The sequence below is a fragment of the Zerene cesonia genome, chromosome Z (assembly GCF_012273895.1).
Source record: "Zerene cesonia ecotype Mississippi chromosome Z, Zerene_cesonia_1.1, whole genome shotgun sequence".
Classification (NCBI taxonomy): Eukaryota; Metazoa; Arthropoda; class Insecta; order Lepidoptera; family Pieridae; genus Zerene; species Zerene cesonia.
Window position 1 is genome coordinate 1,163,697 of NC_052122.1, and position 25,639 is coordinate 1,189,335.

General features: G+C 33.3%; 1 protein-coding gene across 1 annotated transcript; it reads right to left on the reverse strand.

Moving 5' to 3' along the window:
- Positions 1–3,446: 3,446 nt before the first annotated feature.
- On the reverse strand, positions 3,447–25,059 carry LOC119835447 (activated Cdc42 kinase-like). The gene is made up of 26 exons (XM_038360266.1): positions 24,793–25,059; positions 24,624–24,702; positions 24,163–24,340; positions 23,905–24,078; positions 21,442–21,591; positions 20,571–20,719; positions 20,267–20,407; positions 19,967–20,126; positions 18,978–19,109; positions 18,579–18,676; positions 18,226–18,322; positions 17,730–17,960; positions 16,929–17,097; positions 16,318–16,409; positions 15,926–16,024; positions 15,181–15,243; positions 14,688–14,771; positions 13,390–13,427; positions 13,173–13,313; positions 12,768–12,895; positions 12,247–12,293; positions 11,486–11,670; positions 10,671–10,719; positions 9,675–10,581; positions 8,962–9,074; positions 3,447–7,865 (listed from the first exon to the last, which is right to left on the reverse strand). Exons 1-26 carry the CDS (start codon positions 24,794–24,796, stop codon positions 7,659–7,661), a joined length of 3,915 nt encoding a protein of 1,304 aa, XP_038216194.1. The 5' UTR covers positions 24,797–25,059; the 3' UTR covers positions 3,447–7,658.
- Positions 25,060–25,639: the final 580 nt, after the last annotated feature.

A 25,639-nucleotide genomic window follows, 5' to 3' on the forward strand; every position in this document is an offset into this window, starting at 1 on the left:
GGTGGAGGAGCCGCTGAACTGAAGATACGGGCTCACATAATCCTTTGTCACTCGTACAGTTAAGCTCATCTGAGGTCATGCTGACACTCGCCCGCAATCACCTTTATACGGAATGCCGAATGGCAGAAGCCATATTTAGCTACGTATACACATAATATGTAAAATATATAAAATTCTCGTGTCACAGTTTTCGTTGCCATACTCCTCCGAAACGGCTTGACCGATTTTGATGAAATTTTTTGTGCTTATCCGGTATCTATGAGAATCGGCCAACATCTATTTTTCATCCCCCTAAATGATCAGAGTAAGGCAGAACAGCGTTTGCCGGGTGCAGCTAGTATGTAATAATATTATCCTAGTATTTTAGAATTAAATCGCACTGTTTACCGTCACTTTATTCAGTTTTAATTCTGTCACCTATCTTTCCACTTATATAAGTTCATTTAGTAAATTTTTTAAACTTCAGTAATATATTATAATGTAGATGCTATTCATGATATTTTTATTTCCTACTCACTAAAAAAATAAAAAAGAATTGTTATGTCTACATGGATATGTCCATTTTAATACGTTCCCCAAAAAACAGAGGTAATTAGTTCGTAAGCAATTATTTTATGGTTGTAGTTGGACATAGATAACTTTGTGGATTTTCAACCGATTCTCCTAGTGTTTGATGTGCAATAGTTGAAGTTACGTGGTGATATTATATTATGGACAAGGTGATCAGTCTTCTATGTCCTGCCAGACCGAGAAATACTTTTTTTTGTGTCCCCACCGGATATCGAGCCCAAGAAACATCGGTGCTATAATAACGTGTTAACCACTATTTCAAGAAGGTGTTCTAGAGAGAAGTAGGGAGAACAAATAGCTTTATAGGATAATAATGTTTTAAAGTGCGGGGTATAGTATCGTTGGATAGCTATGAAAAGCGGTAGACACGCCGGTAGTTATATATGAACGAGCGGTAGTTTACAACCTTAAAAAACCTAACTTTAAAACCTTGGAACCTCGTAGTTTCTCTTCGTAAGCCAATATTTAAAAGTTAGATAATATCGTCACCTTTATCTAACCTTAATACTCACTCTGTGTGTGAGATGGAAAGTTTCTATGTTAAAGTAGCATTTTTACCTCGCACAAAGTTTGGCGCTTTCTCTTGTGCCCAATTCGATGAAGCAGTTTGATAAGGCGTTTACTCTCACTTAGATAATTGTTCAAAATATATACCTACAAATAAATGATTCGATGAAGAATACTTAGCGTTGTCTTCTATTTTTGGATGTTTGCAAAAGCGTAGCTAAATACCTACGTACTACCTACCTACATTTATTGATTTCTAAATGAGTGAAACTAATAGTCTCATAAAATTGATTAGACTAATTTCTGAACGGCAGGATTTATAGGTCAGACGGGGGCAATAACGAACGTTTACTTACAATTTTTATAATTTACATCGCTTTAATGCTCTTGACACAGTTCACATAATAATAATATACCTAAGCAGGTAGGTTTTCGTTTTAAATTAGGAGTCACACTTACTTTATGGTCATAAAATATTATAGAAAAAGGAAAATAAAGATGGAATAATAAGCTATGTTCTACAACGTGGTGAATAATATAATGTCTAACTATCAAAAAGTACTTATTGAGCTTTGCCATATATCCACATCTTTTCATGTCTTGTACCTAAACACATTTCTCATGCTTTGGAAGTTTAAAAACTCTCACTTTTCTCTTTAGTGTTTCTAACAAACCAATTCGAGTCATTTTGCAATAGAATACCGCTGTTAATCGGTGATTCAAAGTTATTACTTACACGGCAATAACCAGTACCTATTGCGGTGTAAGGACTTAATAGACGTAATCACGACAATTATTACCTACAATCTTCTTACACAATAATGATTGGACAAAAAGTATAAGTAATTATTGTAGTTCATTTCCTGTTGTAAATATGCGAAACTGAATGAGTTGCAGTTAGATATCGGGCAAACACAAAGACGGCTCGGAGCTTACATAAAGCAGTAAATAAATAGGTCATGGGGCCTCGCGTTCCCGTCGGGGGTGGGGTGGGAGGTCGTGAAACTAGGTGGCCTACAAGCACAACCGCTGCACAACTCCTCGCCACTGTAATGAAATATTATTCGGCAATTCTGATCAGCTCTACGTCGCTTTTCTTTCCTTTCGCTCAAATTTCAAACAGTCAAGTAGCTAGTTTAATGTAGGTATATATACTGATGAAAAATGTGTGTTCGACGACACGCCGTCGTTTTTTTGTATCTATTTATTATATGAAAATTTCAAACGATCTCATTTTCTTAAAACGTCTCATTAGCTTACAATAAAGGTAACTATTGCTTACGTGCATAAAATAGCTAGGTATCTATTCTGTGTCCAGCTAAATCGTTTATTTGATTGATATTTCATCAATTTTAAGGAGAATGATTGAAATCACAATGTTCAAAAGGATTTGAACTTTGTGATTGCTACATTATGCTAACCAATTTCGTGCTCTTTCTACTCGATTGTAATTCTTTATGTTCATGGATTTAACGTTTAAAGAATTCTCTATTGTGAAAGCTTGAGCTCACATTGTACATTTAGCTTTTTTTGTAAGCTTATTTCTAGACCCTTCATCGCGTTTTTACTAATGATTCTGCCATCTGAAAACGTAGCTTCCTCTTATTCGATAGGTGTCCAGAATTACTGGATACATTCATGATCAATTGAATCAAGTTAACTCGCAAACCTGTCTAACTGGAAAGTCGGCTTCTTTCTTTTTAAATTACTTTATGTATTGTGCTTATGGAATTGTATTGCACATAATGGCTACGATAATGTCTGTTTTGTCAGTGATGTAGAATTATTTTCAAACAATCTAGGTTTACGTATCCAATTATTCTTATAATGTAACCGTTACCTTTATAAAGATAATAGGAAGGAAGTTTCTATTAACAATTACCTATAGCATCATTAGTTATATACTAATTAATATTACCTAATAGGATCTATTTATGCGAAAGTGTTCTTGTTTAATTGACTTTCTTTCACGTCACAATTTTGTGATATGATTGTTATGTCTGGAGATATTTTATAGGTTAGAGAGTGACAGAGGGTAATTATTACGATGAAAAATTTCTTAAAATAATAAAAATTTCCTTTAAAGATCAAGCGAAGCCGCCTGCGAAATGCTAGTAGGTTATATAAATTTCGCATTCACTGCCAGAAGTTTATAAATCTGTGCTTAAAGTATTATTTTTAGTAAGTATAATACAATCCAGCATGTTCTTGTTCATCTCAGAAACAACGGTCTTTGTGTATCTATGTACAGTACGTCTGTACTGTGTAACTTTATAGCTTCAAATATATTAGCTGGGAATTCTGATACAAATACAAATTTAAATCATAATATTTATTTCGAAAAGTATAGGTACAATAAGTGTTATATATATATTTATATAATAGTATGTTTATTTAAATAATAAAAATAATTATTCCATCAGTGTTTACAATACTGACAAAAAAAGACAGAAACGTTAACAATGGTTTTGGTACTAAGAGCTGCAATAGCACAGTTTCCCAACTAGTAATAGGTCAAAACTAACATTCAGAAAACTCAGATATTATGACCTAGATCAAGAAATAACAATGATATTAATTACGTATACATATACAGTATAATAATTATTAATTTATAGAATACATAGAATATTTCTTGGGCTCCATTTATACATATCGGAAGTGTTAAAACGAAACGTTGTTAGGAACTAAATAAAACATAATATAGCTGCAATACATCAGGTATTACAGGGGTTACAGGGCTTTACTACAATAATAATATTAGACACATACAATATTCTATCTTCTATAATAGATATAGAATATAATTAATAGGTTACCATATATAATCTATTAACTTTATTACAACAAATATAACTATATAAGCAAGGAATGCGTTTTGAGGCGGTTTTGTCACTGCGATACTTTCGTGGACTCTTATAAGCACTTGGCCCATTGTACCACCTCTTAAAAATGTTCCTCATGCAACGTGGGGTTGAAAAATAGCAACGATGATAAAATTAGCAAAGAATTCACAAGTTCCGAATATCAGGAATGGACGGGAAGCGATTTTGCATTGACCTAAATATATATTACGTGCGTCAGTCTAGGTCTTCTTTGTCTGTGAATGAGTTGTAAAATAGGTCACACACTTTCACCGTCGAAATGCGGCTCATTTCAACCTGGTTGGAAATATTTTATTGTATTGTTTTTTATATAGATCTTTGGTCGGCGACAGATTACGTCACGAGGAAGTAGGTAGGTAGATACGTATATCGCGAGCAAAAATTTTCTATTTCTGAAATACCCTGAATTATTGAAATCAATATAAACTATTGCATTATGCAAATATAAAAAAAAAAATTGAGCAAAACTAGACAACTTCCTAAGTCTAGACGCAATACATCGACTAAAATTTTACTCTATATACCTACTTAATGCATAATATGATAAAAGCCACACATAAGATTATTCTTAGACATTGAACTTCTAGAAAGTTATACACAATTAATACATCAAACACTATTTATTGATTTGTAAAGCGTCCCATTCATATTAAAACCTGAATACAGTAGTTATTATATGATAGTTAGCTACTCTTTTTTTAAATACATTTTTTTTTAGTTTTTTTATAAAAAACACCAATTGTTAACAGCTACCACGTAATCTATATTCCGTTTGTCATTTATGTTATTAACATTGGAAATGCCTAGTTATGTAAAGATGTAGTACTTAGTATCTAGTATAATAATGTTGCAATAGTAGGTAGATGTTGCAAATATGTAGGTAGGTTATATGGGTCACTTTATTTACCCTACATTAAGTTATGCCATTCAAGGGCTAAGTCATTAAAACGAAATTAGTTCCGTTAACGTGGAGATAACAGCTTCCTTATATACCTACGTACAGTGGAAGCGCATCCTCATAATTCAAGGCGAGTTGGAATGAATTACGGCGTAATCACGCCAACTCTGTCACAACAGGAAAAGTAGGTTCGTAATTTCTTCAAAACATGAAATAGTTTATCGAATTAGCACTATGTCTATGTATTCCGCCATCTATTACCTACGTATTTTACGTAATAGTCGCGACTCCCCTTAACATGTATTTGCCTTTGTTATGTTTTGCATTGTAGTTTGGTTTGAAGTCTATTATCATTATAATTTAAATTTATATCATATACGACTATATTTCAAAGCGTATAATAAGAAGTAAATAGTTTTCTTAGACATAATAAACATGTACCTACATATGAATATTACACGTGTGTTGTAATGAGACACATCACGATACACAAATTTATAACTACTTTTATGAGAAAGTGTAGTCGATTTATTGTTTGTTCGTCTATTACGTACGTATATAAGACAAAAATTTGAGAAACATTCTTGATTTTTTTTATGATCGTATATGCATATAAATCTGTTTTATTTTTTGTAATTACACCCACTTAAGGTTAAATAAATGCATGTCATATGTATAGCTATGGCATATTTCTATATCTATATATAATTGACTAAGAAAATTGTTCTTTATTTTATAATAAGTACTTATTAGTATATATTCAAATAGTAATGTCTAATGTCGAAGATAAAATCCAGGATATTAGATCAACATAGTCTTATAAATATTCGTCGTCTAGGACGTCGATTTAAACGGGGTTCTGTCGAATGTAGGTCGAGAGGCGCGTCCTACGTGCCAAACGCACACAAGCAATTAGACCTACTATCCTACACAAGCTACACACACACGGACATCGGCCCCGTCCGACATCTAGGCCGAAAAAGTCGCGCATGCGCTGACGACTGCTTCTATTTATTATTAAAAACCCATTTTGATACATCGTTAACTATAAAATATGTCCGCATGATTTTGCACTTACTTTTATATCATATTAATATGACTATGACCAGATATATAAAATTCATTATTCACTCGAATTGATGTTGTAAACGACTACTAAACACATGTAGATTTCTTAAATGTCTATAAGATAAATAGATACAATTCACTTATTTATAAATGGTACCAGTATTAGTCGAGTATAAAATACTACGTTGAAGAAATAACCTTTTTGTTATAATATTCATAATCATGAAAAACTATGTTCACAATTGGTCTCACAAAATTACTTATTTCCTTAATCATACATGTACTAATGAAAAAATATGGACAAAGACATACCTACACTATTGTGAGTACGTATCTGCCATGAAAGAGAGCTCGCTGTTGTACATTATAGAGGTAGTTGTATGTAAGTTTTACCAACATTCTATTGAATGACCATCGTAACTTGAACTTTGGAAGTCCTTCTTGCGTTGCGGCAAATGGAGATGCCAGTAAGGTTACGTAAGGTTCTGGGGTCAACTTATAGTAGATAGTTTGAACGGGAAATATTGTCAAAAGTTAATATGTATGTGTGCAAAGCCTAAGCTTGTGTATGTAGAAGTAGGCAAGAGGCTCATTATGGGTGCTAATTAAGATTGTCTTTACCTTTTCCTCAAAAGTGAAAGGAAAAGTGATTAACTAAGTTGAATTTTCAGTAGAATTATGTGAAAATAGCTATATCATAGCATCTGTAACTTATACCAATTAATTGTTTGTAGTGAGATTATTGTTACACATTCAGTAAACTTAATTCCATATTTTTATGATAAGGGTACAACAGTTTTTAACCTAACATTGATTTAATTTAGTAATAATAATTAGTACCTACTAAGAAAAATACAGTATTTAAAATTGATTTAGAACATGGCTACTAATTCAGAAAATACGATATTTTCTTATGCTAGTAAACATTGTATACATGTTTTATAAAATATACTATTTAATATGAAATGTTTTCATAAAATACTGGAAACTCGCTCCATTTCAAATATATTCTTATAGACACATACTTATACGTATTTGTAATACTTATATTACAATATAAAATATTTATTGGTTGACACAAATGCGTCTCACCTAGGTTTTACAAGATCAGTATCTTACTAATGTAAATTTAATAGTAAAAGTTTAATATTCTGCCAAAAACACCTGCTTGTCAAAATTCCTACGAGTTTCTATTTTTTATACTTTTTGAATAAACAGGTTGCAAATAACGACAATCCCAATGGAAGCTATTTGTAGTGAATAATTTTGCGTTAATTTAGGCATTTCTAACACATATCTTGTTGAGTAAAATTTACTGTAAGAATACGAGGCCAATCCAAATATTCTGTATACACAAACAATATTAATATATAATAAATATTCTACTATCTATAACATTTAATAAAATTTCTTTATAAAATATAATTAGAGCATAACCATCATCGTCATAATCATCGTTTCATAAAAGTTTTATATATTGTCAAAAAGTTTTTACTATTTAATAATAACACGTATGAAGATTAACATCAACATAATACCCCTATACATTTGGGTCACCTTAATTACACATATATATAAATATACATATAAATAAGTTACATAAACATAATACTATACTTATACTATTAATTAATAACTCCTTTAGTATTATATAATTGAAGAAGTACAATAGAAAACGAATTAATCGTATACATGCAATCACATATAAGTTACAAATAAAACACTTATGTTCATACATCATCGTCCGTTTTATTAAAAACAATGGCTGATGATGCCTTTGCAACATCACCATCGACTATTTCCAGTTCCCGCAGACACTCATCGAGAGTGATATTCGTTGCGCCCGCCACCGAAGTCTTTATCTTCAATAATTTAATAGCGATATGTACATTCCAGTCTGTAAACTCTAACGCTTCCAAACACTCTTCCGGAGATGCCTGAAACAAAACCATATACATTTTCATATATCCTAATGGAATTATAAATTGTTAAAAAAAAATAAGGCCTGTCCATTGATGTTATAGATAAACATCGAGCATGTAAAATAGTGGACATCTTTAAAGACCTATTGTTTAAAGAAAATCCCGTCAAAATACCGCAATCGTCCTTTTAGCGTTATGAATACCCGGATCAATAGTTAAGTGGAATACCACAAAGCCACCACACATCGGAGCCATGATATGGCATTATAATATTTTCACTTAAATCAATAAAAATAAAACAAGAAAACTACTTTTTTTTTTGAAAAAAGAATAATAAATTCTTGCCAGGACTTGGTTTGTAAGGGCTTCTTATGGTAAGTCAGTACAAAAAATTATCGAATTGCCGAATTACACAACAATAGAAATAAAGTCTAGTATCCCACAAATCAAAAACATATGTATTTTATGATCCTTTCGATTTCATCTTTATTTCAAAGTAATTAATTTCACTGGTAATCGGTTGTATTATCTCATTGTAAATAGCTTTAAATTTTTATTATCATGTTATTAACCAATTTATTAGTAACTTTTAAAATTTCGGTAATTTAAAAAATATTATAAAAAGAGATAATATAATTACGTCAGTCTAGAGCGAAAGTAATACGGTGAACGGACGGTGATGGACGGACCGATTGAGATACTAGACAAAAGGGAAAAATTGTACATAGGACACACCTATATGTGATTCGGTTTTTTTTTTAATATTTATCCCACATCATCGAATAGAGCAATATGCAAGAGCAATGTGCAATTATTTTTGAGAACCTAATTATTTTTTCGCAAATATCCGCGATATGACACGGGTACGTCGATATTTCACCACGTGCTGATTTCATTCATTTGTGACAAAACAGCGTTTTGAAAGCAAGTTGCCGATATTACAAATCCATTGGTTATATGCTGTTATATGCTCGATGTAGATTAGACATAGTAATACTTATCACGCCATTAGAAGCTTTGATAATATTTTTGATTTATTGCGAGTAAAGAAAGTCTCACGTTTACAGACATTCGTAATGAATTTAATATTATTAACATTCCGTGTACATACCTGCTGTTTAAGAACTTTATTCATAATCCTGACCTCGTCGGACTCGACACCGCGTTGTTTTGAGGAAGGCTTTCTATCTGCGAATTGAAGTAAATCCTCCACTGAGACGTGATCTAGAAAATAAACCTATTTTTTAACGTAGCTTATTATTTTTAATAAGCTTGGCAAAAGCTTAAAAAAACGTATATCTGTTTTTCCCCCACTATTTTTTGTATCATTTAATACTTGTGATACATTAAAATTTATAATAGACACTCGAAGCTGCAGTCAATTTGAAATATTGGAAAGCCCACGTGCATTCTAATGTCTTTACCCATAAAGCACTAAGTAAATAGTGTTAGTTAAGGTTAATTTATAAAGCAGATACTTTATAAATGCGTAAGATAAAATTTATAATTTACGATGCGTATTTGTGAAAAAAGTATTTTTGAATAAAATTAAACACTACTTATACAGGGGTGGTATATACCACAAATAACAACTACATAACAATTAACAACAGTAACATAGAAAAGATTTACCTTTAAAGTATCAATAAAAATAAGCCAGTGTATTTTCACTGACTATAAATGTTTATATTTCATTCAATTGCTTGATGGTTGTATACTGAACAATAATATCGTAGTCTAAGTGGACGAGTCTTAAATGAATCTTTTCTATGCACACCGGTCTACAATGTTAGTGTATTAGAAATGTAAACTCACCTTACTTACCACTCTTGTAGTCATCATCGCGAGCCTCACCTTTAAGGTAGACCTCTTCGAATATCTGGTCCTCCCCTTCCTCAAGGCTAGCGTCCAAGTTGCTTATGTAGCAATTGAATGGGTTCGTAGACAGGTCAGGGAGGTCTATTTCCTCTGGATAAGTGGCAACGAATGGATTCGTAGGATCCGGGCCCGAAGCGTTTTCTTCTTCTGTCCCTGTTTGCACTTGGGCCGATGCTTGCGCCTTTTCTTCCGGTTTTGTCTGTGTCTTTGTCTTTGTCTTTGTCTGAGTCTGAGTCTGAGTCTGAGTCTGAGTCTGAGTCTGAGCCTGAGTCTGAGTCTGAGTGTGAGTGTGAGTCTGAGTCTGAGTCTGTGTCTTTGTCTGTGTTTTTGCCTGTGCCTTTGTCTGTGCCTTTGCCTGTGCCTTTGTCTGTGCCTTTGTCTGTGCCTTTGTCTGCGTGTTTGTCTTTGTTTGCGCCTGCACCCGTGCCTGCGCCTTTGGCGGTGCCGCTGCATGTGCCTGTGGCTTAGGCGGTGGCGGTGGCGGTGGCAGGGCCTCTGCCTGTGCCAGTGCATCTGCTTCTGCCTGTGCCTCTTCCTGTGTCTCTGCCTGTGCCTGTGCCTGTGTCTGTGCCTGTGCCTGTGCCTGTGTCTGTGCCTGTGCCTGTGCCTGTGCCTGTGCCTGTGCCTGTGCCTGTGCCTGTGCCTGTGCCTGTGCCTGTGCCTCGATTTCTTCGTTGTGCATCAGAGCTCTAGTGTTTTGATATATCGAGCACGCTTGGACGTTAGCTGGGGTATTCACAATGGGACCCGGCGGTTCACGCCCAGGTAGTCGCAGAGGGTATTTCCGGACGTGGCGTGGCTTGTCAACCAGTTTCGGTTTTGTTGTACGCGGAGGTATAGGCACCTCGTTCCCCTGTGAATTGACAAATATTCGAGTTTCAAACCGTTTAATCACATTATCTTATGTAATATAATGAAATGTTCAACGTTGTTCATACTCACATCGTTGTCGTTTGATGATGTTGATGCCGATGGTCCCGCCGAAGCATTCCTATAATTATTAAGGGATCAATAAATGGATAAGTTATTAATTGATATAAAAAACCATGAGTGAAATAATGAATTTGTCAGTAATGTAAGGTAAGCCCTCTTGTAATATATTTAATATAAATAGAATTAATAAACAAGTAATTCAATGTCAAAGAGACAGCATATTACAAACTAGAACAGGAAATAAAGAGAAATGTAATATATGTTACATACATACATACATATTATGGAGTTTAATTTTGTTTTGTTTATTTAAGATGACATTTTTAGTCTAGAATATGGATATTGTAGCGAGGCTTTGACATACAATATTATACGTTTGTTAATATTGTATGTCTATATATTTTCTTTAGAATGAACTGTTAGAATTTATTTTTCTTTTTGTCGGGCATTGAATATAAAACAAATCGCGTTCCTATGAACCGATTTTTTAGAAATTACTTAACGGTTTGTAATTTAAACTTTCAGATCATTGATTTTAAAATATGTATAAATTCGAAGCAAGTAAAACTATAATACCATTAACTAAAATAAGCGACTGTCAGCCAGTAAATGATTCAGAATAATATTTGTAATACAAGTATAATGTCAGTAATTTTCATATTCGATAAGATGGGATTTTATAAGAAACGTAAATTTTCCACTTTAAAATTTAAAGGATTATTACAAGTGTAGTAGTAAGTAGTTGTTAGTAGCTTATGCGCGGCTGATTTCATCGTCATCCCTGCATTGTCTCTTTCAGTGTTCAGATTGAATAGATAACATACCCTCCGGAGGCCGACTTCTGTAACGAATTGAAGCGCGATCGAGTTTTCTGATTCTTAGAAGATTCCTTCGGTATTGTGGATGGTTTGGCCAACACATCGTGCGACCTAGTTATCACCGACAGTGCAGGAGTTGGCTCCTCGATCAAACTGGCGTATACCATTTTGGATTCCTCTGTTAATGACTCCTGAAAATATTAAAATACAAATTGTAGCGCGGGAGTATCCGATTTTAATACATTATTGGCTAATTTTCGCGCTTCGAGATGATGCGCTTAAGTGATGTTTTCCTTTTGTACTCAAATTCTCTCATATCCGTAGATATATATATTAACTCAATCTATTTACTATGAAAGTGGTATATATATATATATATATATATATATAGTCTCATATAGTAAATACATTGGGTGTGATGTTTGTGATTTAATAAAAGCATCAATTGTTATTATATATATTATTTTTGGAACCTTCAATTAATTGGGAGTCGGGCACCCTTAGGCACTCCCACAGAAGATCAGTAACAAATAGTATGTATAGATATATATATATATATATATATATATATATATATATATATATATATATATATAGAGTGAATGTTAATGTGTTTTGTAGGTTTAATGGGGAGTCGGAGGCCAGTCACTTTTCCTCACCCTACTCAGTCTTTTTTCTATCATCCTTTCTATTTCAGTTGGCAATACATTTGCAGAGACGTAAAATACTACAAACGTTAATGGGGACATGAAAGTTATGAATCTTACCTGGATATCAGGTACGCTGTTTGCTTCTTCGCTGAAATTCCGTTTAGCTGCAAGAATAAAATTGTACTGGTTATATATTGCAAAAAGCATTATTCTTACGAATTTTATAAATTTCTCATTTAGTGTATTTGTTTCACGTCTCAACGCATCGTTATTTTATGATTTTTGTTTTAGGAGAGTTAGTAAGGAGTTGGGATTAGTTAGGAGGTAGCGACGACGTAACCGCCTCTAAGGAGAATACTCAATGAGATGTTAGACTGGTACGTCTTATTTTAGACCACAGGTGTATGACTTTTTTTGTTTTTGAATCTCCAATCTCCTGTCATTAGAAAAATATACGTCTAGATTCAAATAGCATGTCCACTGCCTGTCCAATTAGATTCTAAAAAAAGCTGCAATTTGTAGTATTCTAATTGATTGAATAAAAAGAAAGGAATAAGACAGGCGATATTTTTGCCTCCTTTTTTTAATAATTGAAAATTCAGTATTTATATTATAATGAACCCAAATTTAAATATTACCGTTAGAATCCCTGTCAGTTTCATTGTTGTTGCTATGATGAAGTGACACCAGCGGAAATTTGAAATGGAATTTTGACTTCTCACTGGGAGACGCTGGATTTTTATTTTCTCCCAAATTATTCATTGATCTGTAAATAACAAAAAATTTGAGACGCTTTTAATACAGTAAAAAATTACTCTTTCCAACCACATCAAACAACCTTCAAATAACCAAAAAACCACACAAGAGGCACCAAGTTTAAAATAAAAAAAAAAATCAACAAAATCGGGTCATCCAGTCATAAGTTTCTGAGTTAACAAAGCCAAAAAAAAAGCAGTCGAATTGATAATCACCACCTTTTTATAAACCGTTTCATATAGAGAGATTTTTTCTTTCTATCAAGGATGTAATGTTAATCAACTTACTTGGCTGTCAATTCGTTCGCCAAAGCGCACGCTGTCTCAAGAGTTTTCTCATCTTGCGCCGACATCAGCTTCATAGTACCGGTGTTGGATGTCTTCTTTTTATCCGACTTACTCAGTGTATGAGTCCTGCCCAAAGCATTTCTAAATTAAATGGTTAATATCACACTAATCTTAATTGTCATGCATATTAATATTTAAAAAATAATTTTAGACACACCTGATAGCTGCTTCAACGTCTGCCTGGTGGAACCGTACCTGAAAATAAATCATGAATTTAATATTATCAAATAAATGCTAAGAAACGAGCAATGAAACATCTAATAACGCTACCAAACATTACAGGAAGCTGATATTTTTTTACACACAATAGTGCCAGGAATGGGACAACATTTGAGTGAGCTATTTTAGCAAAGTAACTTTTCACATAGGTCTAAGATATACGTATGTTACAATTACTCGTATAACTAATAAAAAACTTGTCCATTGTTGGTTTCCGAATCCATCCGCCAGAGTTATACAATATTTCGACACAACGTTGTCTAGGTTCAGATCGATAAAATTTTGATGCATCTTATAACCGGCGATAGGTTCACACGGAAAACTTGGAGACATTCTGCGCTCATCTTTTGTACATACGTACTCGGTGCTAGAGGTACATTGCAAGGGTGACAATTAGGTACAATTATTACGCAATTTCTATAAAGTCTAGATTAATAATGTAATATTTACTTAACCTTGTTATTTCATTATATATTCTATGCGATTTAATCCATACAATAACATATTTTATTAAATGTACTTTTTATAAGTAAGTATCCAATTTTAAACAAAGTATAATTATTTATACTAAGAATTAGTATAGTGATGGTTAGACATATTTTATATGATATTACAATTTTAGATGATTTAATGACATGAATTTAATAAAGTGACTATGAATTTTAATGCCAGACGAAAATGGTAATGTGAAAAACTTCTATATAATTTCAAATTGGGGCGATGGAACTCATGATATAACATGAATAATGATGAAAATGGAGTATTTCCATCTCGTATATCTTAAAATATGTTAATCAAATAATAAAGGGTACGAACTAAAATGAAATAAATAACGCTTCAATATCTCAGTGTGTTTATTACTATAAGTACAAATATCATAAACTACAAGCTATTTAACCCATAACCTTATACTACACTCAATGATTATATTTCTAGAGGTTTATTTTGAACAATCTTAATTTGTGCGTTCTAATAAGAATCTCAAAAGGTGATCTACATAACACTTATCAACCTTACTTACATCCCATTCGGTATTAGCTGCTTTGAAAATGAATAAACACACTTTATAAAGATAATGTTTTTTTTTTTTATTAGAAACTCAATTATATATAGTATGATCGATAGGTTAAAGACTTGGATCCATAGATGGACGATTCTTCATCGTAGCTCTGAAAGCAATAGAAATATTTCTTTCTGCTATTGTGTATGTGATATGATGTGATGATTTGTACTTACTTCGTCCTTTCGCCTGTCGTCCAAGTTTCGAAACATCGATTCCATTTCATCGAGAAGGCTTTGACTGAAGTCGGTGTAGGTTTTCTGGAAAATGAGGACATTAATATTTCGTTTTATATATCGCACATTGCATCCAGTCAGCATAATCTACAAAAATTGCCATAGCTTGTACTGTATTCTTGAACGATAAACTGAATAGTTTTAAAATCGGTGGTAGACAACGTTGTTAATTGGATTTTAATCATTTTAGAATCCTAACTAAACCCTTTTCAAATGTTTGAATCCTTCGCTATGGTGATTTTTGTTATATCGCTTAATCTAATAATTTTTAACTATTTCTAAATATAAAATGACTAATAAGAAAGAGAGGAATCTCCCAACATAAGCATTAAGCTTAGCTAAGATTGTCCCAATTTTTTTTGTCAGAGTAAATATTATTATGCTCCAAACCCGGTTTAGTTGTCATTATATTGAATAAAAAATGGATACCCACTGGTATACCGGGGCTATCAGGCACTGGTACTTCAGCTCTAGCATTATCTGTTGCTGTACTTTCCTGTTAATATACAAATAACCATAAGACTTAACTAAAAATTGTTCAAAGATACCACAATTTAACTAACTTAAGCCCGCGGCTTCAGCCGAATAAAAACCTGAGCTGATCAAGGCCTATATGAAAGTTGGTACAAATATACATCCAACACACCCATCCTCCCCTATGAAGCTGTGTACCCAGTGCATTTATAACCTCAGGAATATAACATACACGTTGTTAAAAAACAAAATAAAAGACGTCAATAGGATCAGGTTTCTATGTGTGTATTTGGCCATTCGAAAACGATTGCGATTCTCTTATTTTATTCTTTGAAAGGGTATACTTTTGAGAGATTACATATGAAAAGGTCAGTGAGACGGTACTGTAATGTATTTTAAAAACAAAATAACCAGATAACGTTATTTAAAAGTTCTATTGATATTAGGAGGGTACGAGAAAATATACTATACCTTTATTATATATTTTTTTTAGCATTTCAAATTAACAAATTTACATATTTAGCTACAAAAAAAAATACGATAACCTTGTCGTCATGATACAAGTTATTGTTAGTTACCCAATCCTTTATTTATTAATTAAGAATTGTTAAAAACGTATAAAATAAATAAATAGAGGATCGTTTTCGTTTCTATTAAAAAAAAACACGGGAATAATAAACTTGATAGATAGAAATAATCCTTACAGTGTCTGTATCCGAGATCTCATGGTATTCATGGGTTTCTGAATTCTTAGCACTGGCATCATCAGCTTTATGGGAACGCCCGAGAGTAGCAGATTTTACCTTTGAACATAAAAAAAATACCCTTTTAATATTTATAGTTCTATGAGTTAACTGTGTGATACTTTTGTATTAAAAATATTTAAAATAAGCATTTAAATGTCTCCCAGTTATGGGACCAAGGTTTAGGTATCTATTCGCTAATTAATTTGACAAATTTGAATTTCTAATTAAATATTACTACAAATTTATTCTGATCACTTGAACATACTATGTTTTAGTTTTTATTGAAATCTGTTATCATATACGACAAAAATATACTTATTTTTAAACTTCGGGTTGATCTATAGTTTTACCTTGCTTAAGAGGCTCTGGCTCTTGCTGGTAGAAGGTTCCAGCATGGACTTCAAATGCCCCTTCTTGGATGGTTTTGTCTTCGTATCATTACCTTGAATAAGAAATTTACAGTTTATAGATTTCCCGTTTTTCAAGATGTTCAGAACCTTATATAAACTTATACAAATAACCCGCGAATATGCACACTTGTCACTGTATGCATTCCGAATGATAATGAAATCGTGCTTTCTCCATGTCCTTTCCCAGTACGTATATATATTATAATATAATAAAGCTGAAGAATTTGCTTGATTGTTTGAACGCACTAATCTCAGGAAGTACTGGTCAGATTTGAAAAATTATTTCAGTGTTAAATAGCCCATTTATTGAGGAGGCTATATGTGTACCATGCGCGATGCCGGAGCGGACCGCTAGTAATGTTATAAAGCTGAAGAGTTTGTTTGGTTGAACTCGCTAATCTGAAGAACTATTCGCCCGATTTGAAAAATTCTTTCAACATTAGATAGCCCATTTATTGAGGAAGGCTATAGGCTACATATGTACCACGGGCGAAGCCGGGACGGACCGCTAGTGTATTATAATATGTTATGTATCATGTTTATTTACTTACTTGCAATATCAAGTTTATCATCTTCGTTTTTGCTGTCATTGTTAGAGCTCAAAAGAGGATAGGCTGAGCACGTAGCGCCGATCAGGTGAGATGGCGAGTTAGGATTGATCAAAGGAACCTGCTCCAAATCCTCAGAAGGCCTGTATGGTGTTACTACATTGCGTGGCGGCTGTTGAAACACATACATTGACCGATTAAAAACTAGCACATAAAATATCTAGGAAGCTCTCGTGTGATTATAAAAAAACTGCTTTTATTGCTCTAATGCTAATAATAGAAAAAATAAAAACAAACCATATCTAGTGTATGTTCTATTAATTAATTATGATAACTAAACGTAACTAAACAAGACAAAAAAGGCATAAATCTTTTGCGTTTGTACTGCGAAATCAAACCGATAAAATTATACATCTAATAATAATTTTAAAATAAAAGATGAATTACAAATTATATGCACAAATACGCTTTGACAACCACTCATGATAGGTGCATTACCTGGGTGAAAATGGAACCATTTAATGTTATTATTTCTACGAACATAATATATTCATGCTGAAAATAATGAATGAACGAAATGAAACAGAACTGAATCAGATGAGACGTGACATAATCCTAGACTAAGACTACTTTACCAGCATTAACTAGCTATTGCGTAAAGCTGTGATAGACTAAACGCATTTAGATTCTATTTCTCTCTTACAACGTTAAATGCGTAAATAACGAAATAGCAAAACGTACTATACAACAGCGGAAAAGAAAAACCAAATCGCAATCGCGTCTCATCCGAGCCAGCGAACTTACGCAACCGGCCGGATCCAGGAAGGAGATGTCACCAAAGTAGGCCCCATCAAGACCCACGTGGCCCGTGTGCTTCACGTCCCCCTGCGGGCCCGATATCATGCTCCTCTGTATCGTGCGTTTGCCGGTGAACGTGTGCCTCTTAGCGTCCGAGCGCAATAATGATGAACGAAACGAGCGGTTCGCGCGCGACGCTTGCGGTGAGAGCGAACCGGACGGGAATGATTGTGACTTCTGGGCAACAAAAGCGAACTCCCGTTTACGACCAGCCGGTTATAATTGTGTCCGAATAGAATTCGAATTATGAAATTTAAAACAATAACGCAAATGGGAATTTCGTTGAATGTCCGTTAATGGTCATAGTCTGGTCGTCAACAAGAGTGCGATGACAGAGTGAAATATTAGTCAATAGAATGTTTGGTACAGGGGAAGTAGCACATTAATGAGCGAAACTTGGATGGACATGCTTGGTGTTCAATATTATATAATTCAGTTTTACCTCATCATTTACGCAGGGTACTGTATTGTTCGGCTCAAACAATCCACAAGCGCCGCCTGGTAACGTTCCGTACCACATGGCCGATTTAGTGAAAGCTCTGAATTAACAAAAACATTTTCAAAATAAATCAATGAAGTTAAACAAAACGATCGCCAAACGACATATGTGAGAAAACTTCTCTGCAATTCCAAATTGCTAGATTAAGTTAACACAACGCAGGTTATATATAGATAGTTTAGGGAATAAACTTTAAATGTTATCTTTTCAAACAACCAAATCTTGCTTGAAATACAAGGACCAGAAAAAAATCATACATCAATTTAATATTTATTACACACATTAGTAATACTCACTCTTTGGCCAGCACAGCTATTTTTTGGCCAGTTTTGTATTCCAGGAAATTAGAACGGCGCCCATCCTCTGGTTTCACATAGTTGCAAGTAGCCATTACCTACAAAGCGATACATTGGTATATTGAGCCACCCTCATAAATGAAAATAAATAAGTAGATGTAACTCTAATTACAATTGATTTTATTAATTCTCATATCTGTAAATAGTTCCACAAGTCTTTAGCTAAAAAGTTGTTCGACTTTCAAATCACCATCACTTGAGACTAAAGTAGTCTAAAGTAGTAAAAAAAAAATAAATGCTAGGCGAAATTCCGTGAAAATCATAAACTCGTAAAAAAATCATATCATATAAAATACGTTTAACCATCTAGTAAAGCATCTGCTTTAAACTGGAACTTACCACTTCAGGTGTTATTTGTTTTAATCGTGGCTTCAGTTCTTTAAATTTTGGTCGTTCATTGGGTTCATGAGACCAGCAGTCCAACATCAAGGAATAGTACGCATCAGGGCAACATTCTGGACGTTCCAACCTCTGAAAACCGATTAATTTTAAATCTTGGATCGCTAAACTAGTTTCATTCAATAAGATGTTTGTGTCAATAAGCTTAGAAGACAGTGTGTTAAAATCACTCTTTATCAACCCGCTATCTACTATCTTAAACGGCATTCGCTACTCGATGCAGCTTAGGTCATACTAGCGATCCGTCCCGGCTTCGCTCGTGGTACATATATAGCCTATAGCTATCCTCAATAAATGGGCTGTCTAACACGAAATTAATGCGGGCAAACAAACAAACAAACAAACTCTTCAGCTTTATAAAATTAGTATAGGTTGAAGTTAATTTTATGATAGTTAAGATTTCTCACAAGATTTTAAAGAACAACATTTCCGCTTCTTTGATAAGACGAAAACAAATTAGGTATAAGTAGACTCCCACTATATAATTTTATGTTCTTATCCGATCACGATAATAACAAAATCACAGAATACCACAATACCGATAATCAAATAAAGTAATAATTTAAATTGCAGTTCATATAATGTACCACGCCATTCTAAGGGTTGCTATAAAATATACATATAGCATTTGTATGCAATGAAAGTATTGATCAATGTAACAAGGTGAGGCGTGGGTGGCTAAAGGTCGCTTGACATTTGCAGTTCATAACAATCATAGTCCTGTTCCATGAATAGTAGATGTTGTTTTTAAAATATTTATACATAGTACACAATAATACTTTAGCCACTGAAATAATAAAGGTTAGAGCTTTTCTCGTTGGTCTGGTCCCTCAAAAACGAAATTTAAACAAGACGTTTTTATACCTTGGGCGGCGTCGCGTATATACATAATTTTACGCACTGTTAGCTTAAACAAAAAGAAAAAATACCTGGAAGTTTGGTGCATCAATAGCTTCAAGAATCTGTTGTCCAGAAAAGGCCGCCCACGGTTGAAACCCATAAGTGAACATCTCCCACAAACAGACACCGTAAGCCCATACATCACTCGATGAAGTAAAACGCAGATACAAAATGCATTCCGGAGCACACCTTTTGTTAAAATTACATTTAGACATACACTCCTTTGCAATGAAAAGCACATTTGTATGGTATAGTCGCGAAAAAGTGGCACATTGTCAGTTAATTGCAAAATATTATAAATTTTAAAGACAAAAGTACGATTTACTTACCATGCAACGGGTAGCTTAAGATTGACATTATAATTGGTTTGGTAGTAATCCTTCCCCACTCCCAAAGCCCGCGATAATCCAAAATCAGAGATCTTAACTCTATCCTTGTTAAACACTAAAATATTTCTTGCAGCAAGATCCCTATAAAATTGTACATGCTGTATTGTAATGCAGATGGAAGGCCTCAAGAATAAAAACTGAATTTTTGATTATTATTGAATAACATTTTATTAAAAGAAGTGCAATTTAACCTAAATAATTGCAGAATATTAGTGTAACTAGTGTTATCAGAAAGACCCCTCACCTATGAATCAGTCTTTTATTTTCTAGATAAGTCATTCCATCACAGATCTGTTCTGCAAACTCACAAAGATTTGGCACTGGAAAATTTGCGCGGAATGTAACCTCTCGGAGGCATTCCAATAGAGACCTTAGTGGTGCCAACTCTGTGACCTAAAATATATGTAATTCGTGACACACAAAATTTCATATTTTTTAGCGGGCAAGCGAAAAGGGGACCAAGTCTGCTATTTTAGCAAAACGTTGCAGCATTGTTAAGTTAGCAGACTTGGGGCCATAGTTGATCGCATGATGGGAACTTGAAAGAGACCACCATCACCTTTGAACATTTGCAGAGCGACTGAAAATGTATGAGCCCAAGTATAATGGGTAAGGCATTAAAAGAGAAAAAGAGAAATTGAGTAATAGACCGGAAAGGGTGCGACAAAGGATCCGGGTCTACGATTCCCCTATTCGTTATACAAAACACAGTAGCATTCGCATGCTAATATAAGCATCCAATCTTTGGCGGTGTGGTATTTTCCCTTGTACAAGCTGATGATTTGAGTAACCAAATAGTATTGAAGCGTGCTCGACTCCCATATTTAAACCTCAACAATTCAATTAATTTCAACATTTGCACAATAAGCATCGCTCAATCTTTAAAATATCATGACAGTAAGACTACATTTTGCTTGCAGAGCAATGACCATATGTTTGGATGAATACCCAATTACGCATTGTCTAAAGATATATAAGTTTATTAACCGATCCAAAAAAAATAACAAAAACTTTACTTTCATTATATTCTACTATAAAATCAAAGCTGCATTGCGTTTTCACATACACAAAATAAAAAATATGAATCATAATATTATATTAGAATATTTACTTACCAACATCAAGGATTCTAGATGCAATACAACACCATAAAGCCTTACAATATTAGGATGGTCAATACTATGCATCACCGCGGCTTCTTTCAAAAATTCTGTAGAGTTTGAAGTCATACGCTCATTTCCGAGACATTTAATAGCAACTTGGATCTGTAAATATTTTGAAAATCGCAACAATTTGGTTTTGGTGTTTAGCAGTGGTATAAAGTATTTATGCGTTTATAACAGGGGTGTAGTGTGTTCGCAACAAGGAGTAAAAAGTATTAGATATCAGACCGAGCTATCAGAATCTGGAGACACGAAGTAACGCCGTTAATGATAATAATAATTAATTAAAGACTCTTTTTAGTTGAACAAGACCCCTTTTCATTTAAATCGCCACGAATTGAGTTCTTCCATATTTATGGGAAGGCAGGTAAATTCTTTACACAACTTTGGATCTTATCAAAATGTTGCATAGCAGTGCTTCGTGTCGTATAGTGTTTCAAATATAATAATCCTTTCGAGTATAAAGATATTTGATGGCATACAGACACAAACCAATGTAGTTGGAACATGAACAAATTATTTTTTGAATATTATAATTAATAATTAATGTGTTATTTCATAATAACACAAAATTATTATAAAGCTGCTCAAATAATCAAAAACTAGATTTTCCCAAAAAATATATTTAGTTTGTAATTCCCACAATTCTTCTAACTTGTATTCTTCTTCATCATTTTATACATTTTTAAGGTAGGAGATATTCAAGCATCTCTTAAGCCTTTAATCATCTTCTTATTGTGAATATTTACTGTATGTTCAATATGACTTGTTCTGATACCAATGGAAGATTTATCTGAGTAATGATTAATAGCCGAGTAAACAAATATTCAACTATTATTACAACAATACAATCCAGTTTTGAAATGAATTTGATTCTCTTCACCACTATTCCCATTCCATTTATTTATCATGATCATCATCAATCCACATCTCTACTAGACAAGTGTGCCAGATTAGACTTATTTTTTCGATTTATATGTATTTTATCACCACCCGCAATGTTCTAAGGTTTAATAAAATAGCTTATAGAAATTGTTGTCTTAAATATTCAACAACCGGCGAAATGTGCTAACCCACATAGAAAATTATGCACTAAACTTCCTTAAGTCCACTGGCTGCCTTCACTATTTGTTTCCACTGCACTTTGCTGCACACTGCACTGATGCAGCGGAAAATGGTACTGTACCTGCAGTGAAAACAAATGATCCCCTTTCAATGATTCCCATAACACATAGGCTTTGTTCTAGCGAGACTGGCAGGAATGGTCTTTGATTTCATCCTTTTTAATATTTATTGAATGGCCCATGTCTTGTGGTGTATGTTTATTAATCCAATACTATCCATAAGAAAATATTGGTCATGAGACATTCATATTGTGGCATTGTGTATACCACTCTCATTCAATGTTTTTCCTTAACCTGTAGTGAAAATTTTAATTAAGCTAGTTATTAGGGATGACCCCTGTATTTCTCTCCTTGGATACACTAAGTAACATATTGACCAGACAAGATAATTTATTAGATACCTAAGCAATGTTTGATGGTAAATATAATGCTTCTATTTTATTGGTTTCACTATACCATATAATATTTGTGTCACAATTCTCTCGGGGCTCTTAGGTTTTTACAATTTTGTTGTTGAAGTGTTTATTTTCATTAAGTTTGATGTAGAAAGATTTTATTTCTATATGTTTTTTGTATTATGATTGTTAGGGAATATATGTTACAATCCAACACATCCAACATTCCTCCCTAACATCATTGTCTGGGTGAGATTGTTTTTGCACACTAAGACCATCTTTTAGTACATATGCCTAAATGTTATTTTGTATCATCATCATCATCATCCCATATATGTTCCCCATGCTGGGACAGAGGCTTCCTATGAGGGTTCAGGCCATAATCAACCACACTGGCCAAGTGCAGGTTGGCAGAGGTCATGCTGGTTTCCTCACGATGTTTTTCTTTACCGTTTTAAGCAGTGGTGATGCTATCCACTTGCGCACATAAATTGAAAATCAATTTATTTCCTCCACGCTCAGCTGGTCTGGAACTCCAACTTATCGATGATGAAGTTCGAGCTTCTCATCACTGAGCCCCCACTGCTTTATCCTTCCTTACTATTATAATATTTTAGTTGAATCCATGCTCACCAGTGCTAAGCTATATGAATCAATGAAGAGAAAATGGATATGATTGGTGGATATGAAATGTAACCACAAAAACATAGCATAACACATCTCTGATGGAAAATGTTAGTATGTTTCCATTGGCTTTCAGTCTGGCATTAATGAGAATATATATATGTAACTATATTTTGTAGCTGAGAATGCTTATGTTTTCCAATATTACATTGTATAAAGAGGCATAAGTTATTAATGATTTCCCTGTTATGTTAAAGTATGCACAAACTTACACGTTGATTACCCGTAGCCCATGTTCCTTGTTGTACAACACCAAATTGTCCCATACCTAATTCCTTATTTGTTGAAATGTCATCTATAGAAATAATATGTTTCGGAGATGTTTTAATGTTACTCTCAGAAAATTGTGGAAAATCGATTGAATTAAAAGTAACACCAACACTTGCCTACAAAAGAAAAATTATGTGAATATAACCATAATATAACCTTATGGTGGACAAATGATTTTTTTTAAACCATGGACCACTTACAGAATCATTTTTCTTTGTACTAAGAAGTCTTCTGATCTTTGCTATGTAGTTGCTTGGAAAATATTTGCTATAAACCTTTTTATACCTCCTTTGTTCAGGTTTTGATAACCCAATTTGAGCCAAATCTTCTATTGCAACAAATTTTAACTGGGACAGCTTACTAACTTTTAATATATCTCTGTAAAAATTTGGTGACACAAATAAAACACTTTAATAAACAAGAATTGGATACATTCTGGAACATTTTCAAGAATGTGTAATTCGAAACTTTAAGTATCAAATGCATTGGATGCTCATACTGTAACTTACACCACATAAAAATATACTTATTATATTATAATTCGCATTGCTGTCATATCAATGTGAAATATGGCTGCGTCATATAAACAAATTCATAATAAAAAATGGAAATATAACATAAAAAAAGAATCTTCGCATCAGAAAACTATTGTTATCTTTACCTGAATAATTCATAATATTGTTCCAGATCAGATTCCTGTAAAAAATCTCTAAACGCTTCGTATTCCTCCATGATAGTGTCTGGAAAAATCAATAACTCAAACTGCGAACTCCCCAACAGAATTTACAAAACAATATAAAAACAAAATAATAACAACGGAAACTACATACCCATGTTTAGCACGTAAAATCTTCAGTTCCTATTAAGATTTATCATTTTAATGATACAGGTACAGAGCGTGACTTATAAAACACACCGGAACACACGCTAGGGCAAACAAGAACTAAACGTTGTCCAGTTTTTTTTATTTACAGAAATCTGAAAATTGAAAACTAGACAGAAACCACCGCTTGGGGAGACACCGGACAATACGTGTATTGATTTGTAGTTTGTAGGGATGCACTTTTATTGACGTAATATCAAGGTGTGTTATGCTGAAGGAGTCGAAGGATGCGCATTAATGCTTTTTCTAAAACCTAGATATCTGAAAACAAACTTGCATGTACCATCAAAACATTAATATTTACACTGTTTCGTGTATTTTAATAATGGATAAAGAATTTTTCAAACATGTTTACTAAAAATAATTTTTTTAAGCGACATAAAAATTAATCGATACATTACCTCAAATCGATTTACCGCAGACCTTTCTCGATAGTTTTGCTCGCTATCAAAGTCAAAGTAACATATTATGTCAACCGTCAATGTCATGTCTTTAATTCAAAAATATTTAGGATGGAGCCTTATTATGTTGAAATAGTAGTGCTGCAGGGTCATTTGTAGAAACATGATTATTCTTAATAGAAACCAGATTCACTGCATAAAATTTCGCCTAAGATCCAAAGGTATAATTTATTTAAAAATTATTGTATATACTATATTCTTTGGGTCGACAAATGTGAGATGAAAAATTTATTAAAATAAACAGAAACAAAATGAATTAAAGACTTAGAAGAGCCGCAGAGCTTAAATTAAAAATAATAAGTATATTTAAATTTTTATAATTTTCTTTGCAGC

What these genes read in the sequence shown, in the direction of transcription:
- LOC119835447 (XM_038360266.1), bottom strand. An exon ending in CAATATTATGAATTATTCAG is followed by an intron (nt 24,341 to 24,623) that starts GTAAAGATAACA and finishes AAATTTTTACAG; the next exon opens with AGATATATTAAAAGTTAGTA. An exon ending in AGATCTCGGATACAGACACT is followed by an intron (nt 15,244 to 15,925) that starts GTAAGGATTATT and finishes GTATATTAACAG; the next exon opens with GAAAGTACAGCAACAGATAA.